The sequence below is a fragment of the Corvus cornix genome, chromosome 9 (assembly GCF_000738735.6).
Source record: "Corvus cornix cornix isolate S_Up_H32 chromosome 9, ASM73873v5, whole genome shotgun sequence".
In the NCBI taxonomy this organism is placed as follows: Eukaryota; Metazoa; Chordata; class Aves; order Passeriformes; family Corvidae; genus Corvus; species Corvus cornix.
In genome coordinates, this window is record NC_046339.1 from 5,892,639 (window position 1) to 5,912,023 (window position 19,385).

The 19,385-nt window shown below is 37.7% G+C and overlaps 1 protein-coding gene across 8 annotated transcripts in view; it reads left to right on the forward strand.

Annotated features, from left to right (window-relative positions):
* The window catches only part of NAALADL2 (N-acetylated alpha-linked acidic dipeptidase like 2), a 421,429-nt gene that overhangs the window by 345,519 nt on the left and 56,525 nt on the right, over positions 1 to 19,385 (forward strand). For 7 of the 8 annotated variants that reach the window (XM_039556880.1, XM_039556879.1, XM_039556882.1 and 4 more), the window contains one exon: positions 12,754 to 12,849. In XM_039556880.1, coding sequence (XP_039412814.1) covers positions 12,754 to 12,849 — 96 coding nt within the window. Of the gene's footprint in view, positions 1 to 12,753; positions 12,850 to 14,191; positions 14,334 to 19,385 lie in introns of those variants that run through there. The other variant, XM_019284694.3, reaches the window with a different exon arrangement.

Genomic DNA, 19,385 nt, shown 5'->3' on the forward strand with positions numbered 1-19,385 from the left:
GCCAAATACTGAGCATTGCTGTCGCGTTGTTGTGTAGATTAAAATAGATTAAGTCAAGAATTTATATAAATAAGGAGACTTCTGTTTCTAAACATCATGGCACCTATTAGGCAAAGTTTTCTATTTCAGATTAAACACAAGGCAGAATGCTGTAAGGAAAATCTGAAGGCAGAAGATGTGTGAGTGCAGTGGTTCTGACAGGCTTGTGGTCCAGAGGAATTTTTGTTGTCACTTAGCAGCTATTCCACATAGTTTTCATTCAAGATCTGTGTATATACAATCTATGGAGCATGAGATAGAATCTGCAAAGTTCAGTATCTCAAAATAGTAAGTATTTCCTGGCAATATTTACAATATGAACACTGAAGGTTCCCTTGGCTATTGTCTACTTCAATCCAAAGTTATTCTTCATGTTCAGTTAACCTTGTAAATGTGCATTTTTGTCTCTCAGAATGACTCATCGATGTAATTAAAATCATAATAGAAAATATTTCCATATTTGCTTAAACATGACACTGTAAATTTGGTTCTTTGTTAAAAATTCAGCTTTTGTCCTTCTTGAAAAATCATTTCCTAGAAATAAACTTGGTAAGTGTAATCTGCAGTCTTTAAGTAGACATACTGCACTTCTCAGACTGTAGGAGACCTTGGCCCCCTGAGATCTGTTTTATGTGAGAAATAAATCTGCTTGGCAAAATGTGTAAATTTCTCTTGGCAAGAGGATGGAATTTTTCCCTGAAAGTGAAGTTACACAGAATGATTAAATTTGGATTATTTGCTGTATCTTTGTTATTTATTGTATGGGTTGTTAACAGTCCTTCAGAAGACAGGCTCATTGTCTCTCCTATGTTCTATCAGACAAGCAATCTGTTTATCCTTTACTGTTTATTGCCATTGTTTATTATAGATTCTGTTTACTGACAGATATTATAAGGCAGATAAATTACTGTGTGTTTGCAGCCATATTAATAAACACTGTAGGAATTTCTGTTAGGCAGGTTAGGGGCTGATAAAAATCTGCTGGTTTGCAGGGAGAGATTTTTCCTTGTTTGCTTCGATCCAGCTTTTTAAACTATGCCTCAGCTTTGTCAGCTTCATTGCAAAACAAGGTTTGGGAAAACGGGTTTCAGAAATGGACTGTTCTGACATGATTTGTAGGCTATCATTTTGCCAGGTCGGTTTCCTCTTCTCTCTGTTTCACTGCTGTGACCTACTCAGGAATCACTCTTCCTTTGGAATATACATTAGTTGTTTATTTTATCCACCTGTCAGCCTGCATGCAGTGTCAGGTAAAACTGATGCTATTCCACAGCTGAAAAAATCCCTGGTTTAGAGTTAAAAAGCCCAGGACCTGTGCTTGTATTCTGCCTACAGAGCCACAGCTCCAGGTCAGCTTTAGAAATGCATTTCTTACACAGTCGGTGCAATGCCAGTCCACAGAGAGAAGGTCATAAAAGCTTTTCATTGACAGGAACCTGAGGAGTAAATACAAGGAAATAAAAGTTGTAAGAGGAAACATTCAGGCCAGAAGAGTAAGTAAAACTGTCTGGCTTGGAATTACGTAATACAGTGAACCACAGCCTCGGGGAGGTTAAATCTGCCTGGCAAATGCCCGTGGTCAGGTCTGTGAGCCAGTAAAATGCATTCTGAGAATTCAGCCACTGCTGTAAAAATGCACTGGGTGAAATGCAGCTCATTTATTCACTGGCAGGAAATATGCAGCATTTTAGTCTTAAAGTAAGTAAACTTGGAAGAGTTTCTCTAGTGGTTAAAAAACCGTAATACTGGTCCAATTTCTAAGGTTTCTCTTGCAGTTGCTGAAGAAAGCCTTCCTCTCCTCTTTACATCTGGTGCACTGGCTTTGCCGTCATACAAGGGTCACATTCTGATTTGTAATGTGTTAGGAGACAAGCTGATCAGATTTTCCTAATACCTGCTGATTATTTTGCTTTCAGGAGGAGTTAACGCTATTTGAGATAATGATTAGTGTGTATCCAGGTCACTGTATAGAGTCTCCAGAGAGAGACCTAAATGTTGATTTCAAATCAGAGTTTCTCTGCTACTGAAAGCCATGATTAGTCTATTAGTCCTCACCTCAGCAGAGAATAGTATTGGAAACATACTCAGTTATCTTTACAGCACCAAGGAAGAGTAGCATAAACTAAGAGAGCTGTTAAATCAAAGACTTGCCTTAGTAACTCTCTGTACTGTATAAAAGCTGGATGTCAGTCAAATTACATGATTGTATGAGCATTGGTATGTCAGAAAAAACAACATGGAGCAGGTGATTAAATTCTCTTTTTTTTCCCCATGTGTGGACTGTTTCTGTGCTCTTGAAAATATTAGTCCTGTTTGTAGAACAATGTATTTTCAAACACAAAAAATGGTGTAACAGGTATAACACATACATGTCCTCCATAATTATAGAAAATACATGCACATAACAGACTGAAGTATCTGTTCATCACAACTCTGCTTAGTGTCTTACATATAAATTCCTCACCTGTGGTGTTCTGACTTTGTAAACAAAATAATGTTATTTATGTGACTGAAACTCAGCTCTTGGTTACCTGACTGTAAGAGTAACTCTGAAAACACTAGATATGGTGGTGTATGATCTTTGAAACTTAACCTTTGCAACAATAAAAAGTTCATTATTCAGATCTGCAGCTGTAGCAACAGAAAATGCTTTTAGTCACAGTGAAGGCTCGCTTGCTAACTCCTATGAAATTTCTTACAGTGGAGACATGAATGGAAAAGAAACATGAATCCAGGTCTTGAAGTGTTTGGCATAAATCCTTCCTTTCATTTTTACACTGCATTTATTGTATAAAACCAGCATGGCCTGGAAATCTTTGTGTTGTTTCCTGTCTGTAGCTATAGATTTATATAGTTTTATCTGTTGGACAGACTCAGTATAGCAGAAGTTGATCCATAACTCCTCTTTTACCCTCCATCTCTTTCTCTTCTCTCCTCTTTTTCTTTAAGCTTTGCCTTGTTTTTCTTTTTGTATGAGCATCATCTCTGTAATTTTTTATGTTTAATTCAGTTTAATTTTCTGTGTATAATTTTCTTCTTGATGGAGCACCTTAAAGTGTAGTTTGCTCTGCTGGATTCACCATTCAGATGGCCTTTTTTCTTTCATGAAAGAGGACAGAGAAAAGTAGCTTTTAAAGATCTGTGTAGTACTGGGCTTCTTCCCTGAAGGGAAAAACACCAACCCCCTAGTTACAAGTCAATTTATTTTGATTACATCTTTCATAGCACAGTTTATAGTGTAGCTGCTGAAGTCCTGGAGCACAAGTAACCACAGAGACTGAGAAAAAGAGCCTTGCTGTGGCTGCCTAATGTTTGGGTAGAGAAAATATAAATTGGGTTTTTCCATGGTTTCAGTCAGAGATTTGATTGTTTCTTCAGCATTGTAACTCAAACATCATCGAGCTGTCCAGCATTTTGAGCTCCATCAAACTTCAAACTTCAGCTGGTACAGGTGTATTTTGAGTTTTTTTCAAGATGGAAATCAATTGACTGTTACCATCCATTTCTGTGTCATTGCCGTGAACAGTTTCATGAGGAATCTGGTTTTTTAAATTATAGTTGGATGATTTCCCATGTTATCTGCATATTATTCATCCTTCTCAGTGCATCCTATTATAGAATGATTCCTGTCTGATAAGACAGAATCTTAAATCCCCTCTGTGATAATGTGATAGGTTACATCAACATTAGCATTATCATTTTGCTTGGGAAAAAAAATTGCTGCACATGCACATTATTAAAAAGCAAAAACAACTTTTTTTTTTGTTATTTATTGATGGACACATAATCATCATGAAACATTTCGTAGCAGGTGTCCACGTTTGGGTATGCAGGACTCACAGAACATTTACTTTTACACCTAGATCATAAAAGTTGTTTTCCGTATCTTCACTCAAACTTAAGTTCAGGCAAGGAGTATAAAAATTACCTGTCACATTATTCACAGGCTAGACCAAGGCAGTGTAATACCATGGACCACTAAGCTAATTTAGAAGAAAAATGAAAAGAGGTTTCTTTATAGAAGGCATTTGTATGTAATATATGTAGAAGAGTTTAGAATTTTGACAGTTTGAGATTGTATCCTCTTTAGAGAGAATGCATAATGATTTTTATTTCTGTTGAAATATGCATAACTTTCTGAAGGTAACTTTCAACTTTCATTAGGGCCCTTAAAAGTGATTTTCACCCACACTGGTGTAAAACAGAGGGCACTAAATCTTAACTCTTCAGTGAATGTGGCTTCTCAGTTGTTCTTACCATCAGCCTCTACATCCTCCTTCCCACCCCATCCTGACCTCTTTTATTCGTTTTTATCACTCTGTGGGCAAACTTACTGCAGTTTCTTGATTTCAATATTTACATTCTTAGACTGACACATCATGCACTTCTCTCAAAAGAAATTAAAAGCTTTCCAAGATTTCTTTGTTGCGAGAAAAGAAACAGAGGAACTGTCCTTGATGGAGAGGACTTAGGGTCTAGTTTACAAAAAAATAACTCTCGTGTAGCAAGCTGCTTTTGTCTCCTTGATGTGCTTATGTTGTTGTAGAGGGAGGGCTTAGGCAGCTTGGAGTGTGTTTCAGTGCATCTGCCCTGTATCTGTTCTAAAGTGAATGGGAAACTGTATTTGAACCCCAAACACATTTTATTTTAAATGCATCTGTATATATAATCAACGTGGCTTTGGGGAAGGAAGCGAAGTCTGTGGAGTAGTTTCAACTCCACAGGTACAACCTCGTACCTGTGTGTGCACAGAGAAAGCAAACCTGAGTAGTCTGACCTGCAGTATTCTTTATTGAGAGCTGCTGGGTTTGTATCAGTAATGTAATCACTGGTCAGACAGTTCCAGTGCTTCAAGGCAATCCACTTTCACGTTCTGAAGTTCTGGATCTCCATATTCTTAGTGCAGTTATCTCACTTTCTTGCATCACAGCATTAATCTCGTTGTTACTCCATATCCAGGTCATTTTCTCCTTTACTTCTGGTGTGTCCTTTCCAGCCAGGAAAGAGTTAGTATGGCCATGTACATAGTCCTAAGATTTCTGACTGACTGCTTGGATTATCTACAGCTGACCAGGCCCTTCTGGTAAATGTTCTGCTGTTCATTTTATGTTATTAATGTCCTCCTTGATTAAGTGTTACCCAATACCAATTAATTTATCAGAGCCAAGTATACTTATCAGGAAATTCCATTAGAAGCATCACAGCATCATTTTCTTAGAGGGATCAGGTCATATTGTATGCAAAGACACGATGTGCTTAATTCAGCCATAGCTGCTCAGCAGAGAACTTCAGGGCCTGTGGCATTTGTGTAAATGTTCTTGGAAAAGATTTAGCACTGGTTTTCTGGGTCTGTAATTCCAGGGAGATTCTTACCCCAAACAGAAGCCACGTTTCTCCTTTTGCATCTATGCTAGTAGGGAATTTGCATAATAGCAGTGTGTTTCTATGATGATCTGCAATTTGATAGCTTTTCCCTCTGAAAATACAGCTCTGCATGGCTCCCCTCATTCCCTGTTTTACTTCTCTTTTCTCTCTGGTACATGTTAAATTTTTTAAGGAAATAACACAGCTGGTAGTTGCCCATGGGGAGTTACTGGAGATGTTTCATGCCTGTATGAAATAATCAAAGTACCATTGTGGTTAGTATACCAGAAAGTCTTAGCAAAGGAGCAAACGTGTATCAGCCTCAGGACAGTTGCTTGGGAATCCAGGATTCCCTTTTCCGAACTGCCTCTGGAGAGTTTGATGCTGTTGCACTTGCTGCTGAGAGAGTTTATTAACTGTGTAGTAGAACTTCATGGGAAACAAGGTGTAGCAGTGGGAGTCGGTTGTGTCAGGGTCAAGAGAGAGGTTTCAGTTGTGCTTGTAAAAGCAGTGAACTGCCAGTGTGTAAGAAGGAATAGTTCCAGGAGTCCCCAGCAGGTTGCCTTGGGACTACCTGTGAAGTCCAAACCACAGCTGCCTTTCTGACTTAGGGTCTATGCTGTCTTTATAATAGCTGTGCTTTTCTTTATTCATACTGATTTTTTCCTGACCAATGTGTTTTCTCTGTCTCTAGCATAAATTAGTGTTTTTTAATTTCTCAGTTCAGTCAGGGGTTAGTGTAGTACTCACCAATAATTCATTAATTCATTAGTCCATCTGTTCATTTGGGCGCTAATTGAGTTGAATTTGGTAGTGAGAGCATGGTGAAATTGTTAAGGTTAATGACTCGGTGTTTTACAAGACAAAATGCGTTTGATGTTCAATTGATTGCTTGAGTTGTTTTATTGAATAATATGAATATTTAGCTACTTAATTTCATGGAAGAGCATCTTTGTTATTGCACTAATGCTAGTGAAACTGATGACGTCCTCATCAGTTTGGATACATTACTCTGCTCCAAAAAAATCTGTCTGGCCTCACAAATCCTAGTGCTTTGATGTACCAAACATCACACAGTGCATCCAGAAGGGAAAATTTCTTTATGTAAACTTGCCTTATAGTATCAAAATCACACAGCTTCTTTAGCATTCATTCACACTGCATGAGTACATGTTTCTGTAAGCTCTGTCCTTGCAGATTCTCTCAGAGGCTCCTCAGTGTCTTGGAATTGACTGAGGATTGTTGGAAGTCAAGGGAAGAAAGCCTGGGAATTAACAGGATCAATGGGATATTGGAAAATGTGAAAAATTTGTTTAGACACGAATTAATTGCTTCTGTTTGAAGCATCTAGTTACTGAAAACCCGTATTATGTAAGGACAGATGTCACTGAATTATCTGTTCTCCCTGGAGAATTTAATAGCCTGTTGCATTCATGGTAATGTTTTACCACTGTACTTCTGAGTGGCTAAATTCAACTGACCAACTGAAAATCTTCTGGTAGAATATCTGGAATAAGTATCAAATCTTGTTTTGTGTCAGTAGATATTAGTAGTGTGACACTCAGTTTTGTCTTTTAATACTTGGGGGGGAAAAGTCAAGATGACTGGACAATCAAAGAGCTGTGGTTTGAGTCAACGATGCATTCTCTCTGATAAAGTTTGCAATATTTGATATATCTTATTCTGTCCATTAAAAAACTGGTTAATAAGGCTTTGATAAATAAATATTGTTTGAAGACATTATTATTCTTAGCAAAAGACAATTTTCATTCCTACTGCAAGGTGGTGAGCCTCCCACCTACACAGCATCTGTCCAGTGTCTAGCATCAGATCTTTTCTTTCAGTGTAATAAGTATCTATTTGAGCACTGAAAATAAAATCTGGAAATAGGAAGCATTGAATCAGGAAATAAAAGCACTGTGATTGATAATATTTGTGATTGTGAAAGACCTTGTCACTGGGATTCATGACTTCCAGGACAGTTAGGATGATCTTCCTGGAACCTCATGTTTCCGTGTCATTTGAATGTTCACAGTTGATGATAAAATGTTACAAAATGTTCTCGTGTCCTTCATACAACACATCCAAGAAAAGCTGTTTTCTCTCAGATGTAGTGAATCTGAGCTGAGCCTCCTGTTTCTAACATTCTGAAACTTAGGGAAGATCCTCTGTCAGGTTCCAGATTTCTGACTGGGGCCCCTTCCTCCTGCCTAAACTGCTGATTATGCTTTCAGTGTAAAAAGCACCAGGGGAAAACTGCAGAGGAATAAAGCCAGGCAAGTATCCTGACATCTTAAAAGTTGCTTTCTTTGTGCTGCAGTCTGTGAATTTATAGCTTTACAGTGATTATTTCAATTCACTTACTAACATAAGGAAGAAAACATTAAATTAAAAGAGATGAGAGAAATGTGCTTATATTCTTTTCCTTACGACTGTTGGCTGGGGTTTTTCTGGCTGCAATTGAGTTGAATAATAAAACAACTTGTGCAGCAGTGAATCCAATTCTGCCTCTCCTGTATTCTGTGCAGTCTTGTTTGTCAGGCCTTGCTCATTTTGTCCAGCATTGAGTGGCATTGCAAGGTCACTGCGCATCTTTACTAGAATATTCAAACAGAAAATAGATGTGCTTTTGTTTCTTTTCTAAAAGTTCTTCAATAAACTGAAATGGTAAAAATACCAAAGAAAAGACTCTTGCCAGAAACTCCTTCTGACAAGCCCATTTTCCAGAGTAGGGGCATTCTCACTTTGTAGACACGTGTTAGGCTGTGGCAATTGCAAAGCTTTGCTTTATTAAAAAAACCATCTATTTTATGTCTTTTGCATCAGTGAAACGATCTTTCACATCACTTTATAATCCTTTGTGGATTTGGGAGGTCATGTTTAATTAGATATCTGGTGCATTTTCTAGAAAGGGTAAAGTCAGCTTGCTAGTGAGATGGAGAGGCAGGAACACTTCTGCAATATATTTGCAGCCCTATGGGCCTTTATTGGTGAGAAATCCTATATGCAATACTTTAATGCCTGGTATTATTTCATCAATTCAATTTAACCCACACTTTAGAGAACCATACTTTGGCTTCAGTCTGTTCTATTCTACATAAACCACTTTTTCAGTAAATCTGCTTTAGTCTGCAGGACCCTCCCAAAGTAAAAGTAATCCAGATAGCTGATGATAAGCCATATTTTAGTCTATGAGATACCTTTTCCATTACTCTCTTTTTGATCCTTCTTACAGTCAAACCTCTGGTTCAATCACCCTGCCAGGAGGTTAAAAAAAAAAAAAAAAAAAAAAAAAAACGGAAAATGGGGAAGAGATGGATTTTTAGCTTAGGTGAGGTGAAACAACTCTTTCTTTTCACTGTCTGTGTGAAGAAAATAAACATTTTTCTCTTGGCTTCCATCCTTCTTTTGTGTGTTTGCCTTGCAGCCTTTAGCAGTGTAAGATTAGCACATTTATACCTCTTGCCTACCTGTACAAATTTCAGAAGGATTTCTGCTCTCACTGCTTCCTCTCTGTTTGTACCTTTCCTGGTGCCTTCTTTTTGTCTTACTTCTGTGCAGTATAAAATTGGTGCCATGAATATGGTGAAGTGCTGAAGGGCAATGCTGCCCTGAGGATGGACAATTCAGACAAATGTTAACAAGGGTGAAGTCAAACTGGATGAAGAACTTAAGTCTAAAGATCGTTTTTGCAGATGGAGCATTATTGCTGAGTGGAGAAACCTCCATTAACTGTTACTTTCAAAACAAACAAACAACAAAAAAGCCACACCTCCCTCAACAGCACAAAAAAACCCAAAAAAACCCAAAAACCAAAAAAATGGAGATACTTGTGTGTTATTCACCAGGTTAAGAACAGGTGTTTTTAAACCATCCTTGATGGCAAAGTGGCTGAAACGATTCATTCTGTTAAGAACAGAAGGATATCTTCTTGCAAAAGCAGGGGAACATTCATCAGGCAAGAAAAATCTATTCCGGTGTGGAATGAGAGCATATTAAGGAATTATTACTTACATAATTTGAGTGCATAATTTAACAATTTCTCTAACTGGTAATTTTACTGTTTCTCAATAGTCCAGAAAAATAGTCTTGCGGATTCAGCATTGTCCTGGCCTAGTAAAAAAAATTCGCAGGTATTCACAGAAATAATTGCAGTTCTAAGACAATGTGTGGTAAAGTTTGATATTTTTTAAACTTTTTTTTTTTTTATTTAATGACAGCAAAATAAATCTCTAAAGCATGTCTTGGTCTTTATTCTGTTTTACATTAAATCACCAGAAGTGCTGTGGGATTTTATTCGTGATTTAAAATGCAGTGGTTGAAAGTTGGCATATAAATTGAAGGCATGTTATAAGAGAGTACACAAGGGATGGCAAATTTAGTACCTTTAGAAGGTGAAACATTTTGTTCACTTAATTAGTTGGGGAAGGATAAGTTAAGTTAGAAAAATGAGTGTAGTAAATCAGAAGTGAATTTTAGTGCAAGTGTCCATCATAAATAAGCAAGAGTAAGCCAGATTTGGGGTTTTGAGAGATTTTCACCTGCATTTTCGATCTCCATTTAATTGATTCATATATCAATTAATTACTGTCACAAGACCCAAGGGCAGCAGGAAATTGGGTTCAAATTAAAAAGAAAAGGAGACAATTTGTTTTAAGATTGAAAGTTGAATGTTCAGTCGAAGTTTAATCAGAAGTGACCCATTATTTGAAAAGTGGAACATCAATGTCATTCTAATCACACAGAATGCTTCATTAAATGAGTATTGAAAAGACCAGGTTAACTGGTCATTCCAAAAGGAAGACGAGACAAAGGGAGGGTTTGGAAACTCACTTCCAAATACATGTTACGCTAGTTCATTTCTCTTCTGATGAGTTTATAGAGGGAATTCAAGGATTATTAGGGTGATCCTTTTTGGACTGTAAAGTTTGTATGATGAAAATGTAACTTCATCTCAGAAGAGCAAATGTTCTTAATCCATTTGGATAGCTATGAACTGAAAGGAAAATTAACAGAACACAATGAAAAGCAAAGGAGAAAATTTTCAAAGCATGACTGGAAGTTTGGTCTCCTAAATTTTAGGATGTCTCACAGTGGTCTGGCCTTGAAAAGATTTTTCCATAATTTGATACCATCTCCAGAGCATTCACAATGCATGGAAGACTCTGCCCTTTGTACAAGGTGGGGGTGATCCTAATGCCTGGCTGGGGCAGAGGAGGATGATTTGTGTTTAGGAGGTGAATGTGGGAGAGGATGAAGACAGCAGCTGCAGCTGTAGCTCCTACTGTGGCTGAAAAGCATAAAGGAATAATACAATTGGTTTTAATGGTTTTGATTAGCAGGTCGTTTTCTTGGTGTGCGTTTACTAGAAATTTGCTTAGCAAATTGCTGTTCAAAAATACCAAAATACAAGACTCACTTGTTATTGTGAGCTTGGTGAAAGAAACAGTGAGAAGTGTGATTCTGTTTCCAGCTCTTGGAAGGTGTTGCTCTTCCTGTTAAATGCTGAGAGGTGCTCTTGGAACATCACTGGGACTCATCTCTCTGCCGTGTGCTCCCTGGGATAAAGAATGGACTTCTGTTAGTTAGAAAGTTCATGCAGCTTTCTCTGGTGAGCATACTGCTTGAAAAACAACAAAAAGCAAGAGAAACAAAGTTGGCCTTTCCAGCAGTTCTTTATGGAGGAGCCTTTTATGGGGAAAAAAAAAAAAAAAGAAAAAAAAAGGCAACCACAACTGTTTCAAACATTTCCTTTTAGAAGTGCAGAGCAAGATTATTTCAGATGCCAGAAAGCTAAACAGCAATCCTTTTCAAGCAATCCTTTTAGCAAGGAGGGTCTTGATTCCTTCTTGAGCAAAACCACTTGTTATGTCCAAATGTGTTTTGATTTATTTGCTGATCGTTGCCTATTTGTGTTGAGTTCTTCCAAAGGCAGAGGCTCAGGCAGCAGAGGCTGCTGGTTTACCTGGCAAGCTGGAGTCTAGAGTGGAGTGGGAGGAAAACCCAGTGAGCAGTGTCTCCCTGCTTTCCAGGCAGCTGATTCACCAAGCTTTAGATTCCAAAAAAAGGATATTTGTCGAGATGGAGCAACAGTCTGATTTCTGTAGCAAATCTCATTTGGTAGTCATTCCATCCACTGCATCTCAGTAAGATACTCAAGAGTAAATATAAATAATGTAACTGTCTCTAAGTTATTGATTGCAATTATGTGACTGATGATGAACAGCATTAGCACCACCGCAGCAGAATGAGGGCGTTCCTCAGCAGCCCCCCAGTCAAATGACACAGCTCTGTAAACTGGTGTGCAGCTTGAAACAAAGATGAATAGTTATGAGTTAATACAGAAGTATGTATTTCATCTTTGTAATAAATGACTTCGTGCATCTTCTCCCTGAGATCTAAAAAAAAAAAAAATTCTGAAAGAAAAAATGGCTTCATTTATTTTTGTGATGCTTCTGTGACAAGTTATGCAACACACAGATGCATCACTGAACACAAAAAATTTGTGTGATGCAGTGCTAATTATATATTTATTTTTTTAAAGAAAGTGGTGGGAGTTTGCTACCAGAAATAATCTCCTAGAAATGAATGAAAATACTGATAGAATATTGATCATGAAGGCATCAATTAATAGAAAAATCTAACAAGCAAACTTGCCGGCAGTGTAATGTAATTCCTGTTTTAGGCATCTGGGCACCTTTGAGGCTTGGAGGTTTGTTTCGTATTGCTTTGCCTTTTTTTCCAGTCCGCTCCTTGGCATTGGTTTCCTTGAGACAGTAAATATGCAAATAATGTCTTGATTCCTTGCAGTACAAGGAGAGATGACCATCATCTACAAACAATATATAAAGATTGTCTGGTATTAAAAGAGTGGTCAACCTAAAGTATATCATTTTAGGGAATTGACAAAAATCCCTCATTATATAGGTGGTATTACTGGATAGAGAACTAGGATGGTTGCAGAAGATAAAAGAGTATTATTTGATTATTGTGGTTACATTTCTTCTGAAGACTTAAATCATAACGTAGTTAATAAAATGTCTGATTGCTTAGCCCAGAATAAAACCTGTGTGGATTTTTTTTTCTCCCTGGAGGCAAAATTTTTAGCTGCTTTGGGAAGCATAATTACAAAGACAACTGCCATTCCAGGAATAAAGTCATAAGACTTAGCGGGATTTTGCGTTTCTCGGGGACTCGGAATCAGTTAATCAGTGGATCGGTGAAATAAGTTTCATAATCTTCAAAACTTAAGAAAGATTTGAAGAGTTTTTCAATCTATCAACAAAATCCAATAACTAATTGAATGAGGAAATCAATGTGGAATCCTAAAAAGCTCCTTCTTTCTCACAGAATTCCAGCTTTCTCTCCGAAGCTCTTTTTCCTGTGCATGCAACAAAAACTGAAGAGCTGGATCCCTCCTTCAGCCTGCACGAGACCATTGCAAAGGTAAGAGAAATGGAGATCTCATTTATACATACTTTCCTCTTGAATTTGCTAATAATTTTGAAATATAACCTATTTAATTTCCTGTCAGTCCTTTGAATGTCATTAGAAACTGTGGAGCTCTTTTCACTGAGATCCACGTTGGGAATATTCTTTACTGTTGCACTGGTCAACTTGTGTGATCAAAGCAGTTTCATGTGCAGATGCTTCTTTTCGTGTGATTCTGTTGTATTTTGCATGTTTCACGTTAAACTTCCTGCCATGAGAACAGGGCACTGAGCCCCAGTTGGTGGCAGGAAGTAGCACTTTGTTGCTGTGCATTTTCCAGTGGAAAGGACTCTCTGGGGCACCTTCACACGCAGGTTCTTGGTGTTCCGAGCTGTGGCTGTGTGTTCCCATGGCAGGAAGGGGAGCCCATCCCGTGGTTCTGGGGAGTTCCCTACAGAGGGGATGCTCCCAAAGTCAATGTGTTCTGACTCCCCTCTCGTGCTCCAGTAGAATACTCCCTCCATGTTAGTTATTAACACAATCAAAATTACTCCTTGCTCCAAAGTGCTGCTGCTTCTGTCAACTCAGCAGTGTTTCTGCAAAGGGACGTGACTGCAAATGAGCCCAGCTTAATGGGTTTGTACACTTCTAACAACTTCTTACAAACCAGTGATGTAGGTCTCACAGATTTCTTTCTTTATTCAAAGCTGCTTCTTTTGCAAAAGCAGCTGCTGTTGAATCATCTTCTGGTAACAACAAAAGTAAATTCTCAAAAGATCAGCCACGTGTAGATTTAACATGTAGGTGGCTCAGTGTCTTTGGCAAAACAGACAGTGAATGATCTTGGGGTTGTGGTGGTGTTTCTTTATGTTTGTTTGTTTTTAATCATTATGTTTGCTTGGTTATTAAAAAAAAAAAAAGCACAAAATCCTAGACATGATTTTAAAGCCTGTCAGAATGTGACAGTTAAGGAACAAGCACCAGACAAGAGTCTTCTCTGAAGCCCTTTTAGTGGAATTGATGTTTTTAAACCATCCTTGATGGCAAAGTGGCTGAAAAGATTCATCAAATATCTTTCCAGAGTCTGCAGGAAATAGTTACATGATTATTTACTGCATAGTTACTTTGTGATTTACTAAGTAGTGTAATCATGTGTAATCTGGATAATCTGAAATTTAGTATTTGCTCTATAATGTTGACCAATGCAGAAAAATTTCTTTGATACTTGACTTGAAGTATTTTGATTCTGTTTAAATAATTACATATTATTTTAAATAGGGTCATTGAGCATTACAATTTTCTTTGATAAAACTTGATGGAGATTGCACTGTGACTGTATTTCCATTTTTCTTTTCAGACTGGAGCCCAGGAAGCTTTTATAAAGATGAATAGTATATGCAGCAGTGGAGTGACATCCTCAGCATTTAAGGGAAATGCTATAATTTAATTAGTTAACTAAGCAACCTTAATGCTGTTCCTTAGTCTGAAATGTCCATATTTTCATTGTGGTAGATGGGACCAAGTTATTTCTTCACAATATTATGAATCTCTAGTTTTATAATAAATTACTCATTTTTGGGGAAAAAAAAAAAAAACCAAACCTAAAAAAGGGAAAAAAACCCTAAAACTAGCAACAAATTATCTTGTAGTTAGAATTTCCAGTCCTCAGCTAGAAGTTTATATTCCTCAGTGGTTACCTGGCAAAGACCTGTTTATCACCCCTTTGCAATTGCAATTAAAGCCGGTGTCATACCTGCTTCAGAAATTTTAGCTTTAAAATTCAAAAGACTTTTCACACAAAGCTGGTTTTTTATGCTAAGAGAAATTCAATATTCAAATATAGTAAGTTCAACATTTGATAATTTTAATTGGCTTTTTTTCCATCAGAAATGGTTTATGAAAATATTAGAAACTATAACTTTTTATCCTTATTTTTCATTGCATATCACTCCGAGTCTGCTTTGCTTGTATGGCCACTCAAGCTGGTGGAAAAGCTTATATTGATTTGAAGCCCTTCATCTCCATTAGGGAAATAGGATTTTAGGGATTTTTAGGTATTTTCCGTGTGTATGGCTTGATACTAAGTAAGGATGTAAAAATTTCAACATAGTTTTTTACAATAGGTTTGGTATAAGAATGAAGAATCAGCTAATTGTGCCGTGTGCTCTCTGGCATCAGTGGTTGCCTTAAGTTCATGAACACTTTGAAACGGAGGAGATTGCTGAATGTGGAAAAAAAAAAAAAAAAGAGTGAGAAATATGCAGCTGTTAAATAGATAGATCTGTAATCTGAGTGCTTAGAAGATCTAATTTGTCAGAACAATTCATATTATGATCTTGGCACGGAAAAGATGGATTTAGGGTGGATTATTGTGAGAACCAGGCTGATCTGAAGCATTCCAAGAAAGGGAAATATATAAGCTTCCTAGTGGTGAAAAATGAGGTATTCATTACAGTAGTGTCTTGCAGTACAAAACTTGGTGGTATCTTAAGTGAGATTTGCAGACCTTGTAATTTATCTATATATATTATACCAAGTATTAAAATGGAGAATAGGTGGCAGAGAAGGGATTTTCCCATTTGACCAGAAGTCAGATAAAACTCCTTCCTTGTTATGGAGTGCACACTCAGAAAAGTATGTGCTATTTTTAATAAATTTCATCAGTGTTACTCAGCACAGTGTTTCATGGTAACCAGTTAATTCAGTGATTAACCAGTTTGAAAATAATTTTGTGTCTGCTGTGTGCTCACCAGAGTATCCTCGTAAGACTGGGATCATGCAGACCCCTAACAGGGGATGCCACTGGAGCCACTTACCCCAGGATTAGCCATGGAATAATCTCATGTTGATTGTTACTCTGGCAGGCACCAAAGTCATGAAAGCCACACCAGAAGTGACATAACCGGTTTTATGATGAGTTATGGGTGCTGACAGATAACTCTTGAGAAAATTCTTAGTGAACCTGATTATTCTACACTCCAAGTATGGAATTGCATAAAGTAGAACTACTCTAATGCAATTAACTTCTAAGCATTAAACGTAACAGCAAGAGGGAGGAGTGTTTCCATTTCTAGAGGAAATAAGGGGGTTTTGTGTAACATACTGTGATATTTCCATTTTTTAAAAATATAAACACTTCCAAGAAGATGACAGGCAGATTCTCTTCCTAAAGCAAATAGAATGAAAGGTATGCAAATGGAATAAAGAGGCTGGTGGACTGTTGGTAAATGAAATTCACATTTTGACCACAGATAAGGTGCAGCACAAGAATGTTGACTTGAGGCATTCTCTAACAGGATCATACTGTTCTGTTCCTTTGCAGCCTGGAAGGGATATATCTTCCCATTTACCCGTTTTTAGTCCCATTAGTTCTCTAATGTAGGGAACACTCATTCATCTTGGCAATGCAGTGATGTCCATAACTTTGGTGGTTTCTTTCTCTGTAATCTCTCTGAAAATGAAAGTCTGTGGTTTGGTGCATTCTACCTCTGCCAAGTATTTTGATCTTTCTGCACAGTGTCTGCCAATGAGCTTGGGTTTTTTTGTTTGTTTTTTTTAGTGGGTTTTTTTGTTTGTGTGTGGAGGGTTTTTTTGTGGTTTTTTTTGTTTGGTTTGTTTTGTTTTGGGTATTTTTGGTGGAGTTTTTTTTGTTTGTTTGGTTTGGGGTTTTTTGAGCACGCCAAGATAATGCAAGGTCTCGAACTCCTACAATTCCAAAGACTTTTGGGGTTTTGCATATTTTGAATCACTAGAATAGTACTGTCAATAGAACATCTGTGTGGCAGAGTTTTACCAGAGACATTTCTAACAGTGTGTTATTCCCAGTGTAGGTATTTCAACAGTGTACATTCACATTCCTGTGTTGTTCCTACTGCATTGTGCCCTTTTGGGATTCAGATCCTTCTTGATAAAGCTCTGTGGTGTTGCCAATGACCTTTGCATCGAGGCATCTGTACATCTGTACGTTCCATTGAGGTATCTTGTGTTTTCATTTAGAAGTTTCCACTGTGTAGAGACAGAGGATTTGGCAGAATTTTTTGATTTCTGAGCAGCAGAGACACAAAATTGCATCAGTCAGAGCTACAGCACCTAAAGTGTTAAAGAGTTTGTATGGTACATGCAGAACTCATCTGAAATACTGAGCAAACAGAAGTCTGATGCACCTGAAAATATCTCATATCCAAGCCAAGCCCAGAAAACCTTTTGTCCTTGCAAGACCCAGGCAGATGTATGGCAGCCTTCCCCCATGTCACCGTGTGGAGTGCTATCTGGAAATTCTTCCTGTATGCTCTGATTTCCATCATGAAAATGTGACAGTTTGGAGTGTCAATTTTCACAGGTAATTTCTCCAGTTAGCTTTGTTCAGTGATGTATTCTGTTAGATGCAATTTTTAAAATTCCTGTCTTCAGTGGCATGTGCCAGACTTTCTCATCATCTCTGTCTCTTCATCAAAGGCACAAGTTCTGCACAGACCAACAGAACTCTCATGTCTTTTTGAAGGTGAATTATGTTATGATCTTGTTCTTTCAAAACAAATTATTCAAGCCTCCAGCCAACAAACAGGAATATGGACTGGGGTAGGTGACAGAGGTGCCAAATGAGGTTAACACAGCAGAAGCTACAGGTCTCAGTGTATGAAGTGAGGACCAAACTGGGGGCCTGATCAATATCCATATTTTAGACAGCCTACTGTTGATACTGAATTTTTAGATGTGGAGTTTGACCTTGTTGTGAATATACCAGAAATGTCTGGGGTACCATGTGTGTGCTCTGTCACACATGAAAACACCTGCATGGGTTTTTTGGGCTAAGAAATTGCACTGTGACTTGGGGCATCTCTTAATTTTTTTGTTTTCCCTCCCACAGCAGCAGTTCATGGTTTGTTCAGAGCTCTCCTCTGCCCCAAGGTGAGGTAGCAGCATAGGTGCAGTGTGATGTGCCAGTTGCTATAATCACTCCCTAAATTAAATTATTTGCTATTTTTTTTTTTCTGACCAGCATCTCATACACTGGCTCTGAGAATCTTACTGGTATTTATGGTTTGATGGTATTTGAGATGCTCAAAGCACAACTCTACTGTCTGTGGTGACACTCTGAATACACACAAACCCAGACTTGTCTGTGTTTTTCTGCAGAGCAGCACAGGCACCCAAATTTCACAGGAATGGTTTGATTTAGCACATATTCTTTTAAGCACACAAGTGAGAATTTTTGTTTTACCTTTAGCCTTTGTGCATGAAAGAACATATAATCCAGTTCAAGCAGAGGGTAAATACAAACCTGCTGAAAACTCCCTTCTACCACCATGTATTTTATTCTGTGGCTAGTGTCAGCAGCAATAAAAACAAGAGCAAATCTGGTGATATAACCTGGCACAGTAACTTTGGGGATGCTCTGTGCATTGTGGTGAACAGGGAAGTAACAACATTCAAAGGAAAAAAAAGCTGTCTGGGGATTTTCTCAGCATTAGATGTGAGAGAGGTGACTTTGCTGCTAAAGACATGAGGTTTTCTGACAGACAGTCATACTGTGTTTGGCCAGACAGCATATTCTCTATGTGCTCCAGCCTAGTTAGGGGAGATATGCTTGGAATTTTTCAGTAGTTCTTTGTTCCTAAAAGCAAGTAGCCTCAAGGACTCTTGCACTTTATACTTGAACTCTGATGGATAAAGACTAGGTAATAAAAATAAGCTGAAATTGCAGAACCCCTGGTAAAAATTTGATGAACCAGCTGCACCATCCAACACAGCTTCACTTGGTTCAGTCAGGTATTAAAAACCAGCTCTATTCCCCTACCCTCTGAAATTTTCCATACCTTTTCTGCTGATATGCTAATATGCTTACTTCAAACTGGAAGAATTATTACAGGTCAGAACTAATTACATTTCCTCCTGTGACATATATTCTTAAGGTTGTGGGAAGATGTCAGTATTACAAGATTGTTTCTGGGCTTCTTTTTTTTGTTGTTGTTTGTTTTTACAACAACAGTATTACAAGTATTACAAGATTGTTTCTGGGCTTCTTTTTTTTTGTTGTTGTTTGTTTTGAGTCACTGGAATATAATGCTTTCAGCTTAGAGAACTCTGACAACCAAATCAAAGTATAAATAAACAAAAAATATAAAATATAAAGGTATAAATCAAAGTATAGCTGCCATTAGTAGCATGGCTTGTGTAGAAACCATCCCCGTGGATTGTCTGTGTACATTCTTACCTGTTCAGTTCTCTGACTGAAAAGAGAAAATTATTTCTACATTCCTTAAATAGTTTTGATATTGCAGTAAGACTGCATGTTCTTTAAAAAAGTTATCATTGGCTTCTGTCAGTGTTTCTTAACCAGATTGCTCTTTGGAACTATTAGTTCCTGAAGTCCTCTTTTAGACCTAAATTGTACTTTGTTGCTCCCAAGATTTGTCTGCCAACTGTCAGTGAAAAGGAAGAAAAATATAATCGCATCATTTTTCAAACTGGAGTTGGAATTTAAGTGAAGGAAGCAAATATGTCAGCTCCATCTGATCCAATCAAACCACAGGATAAACACATAAGTTGAT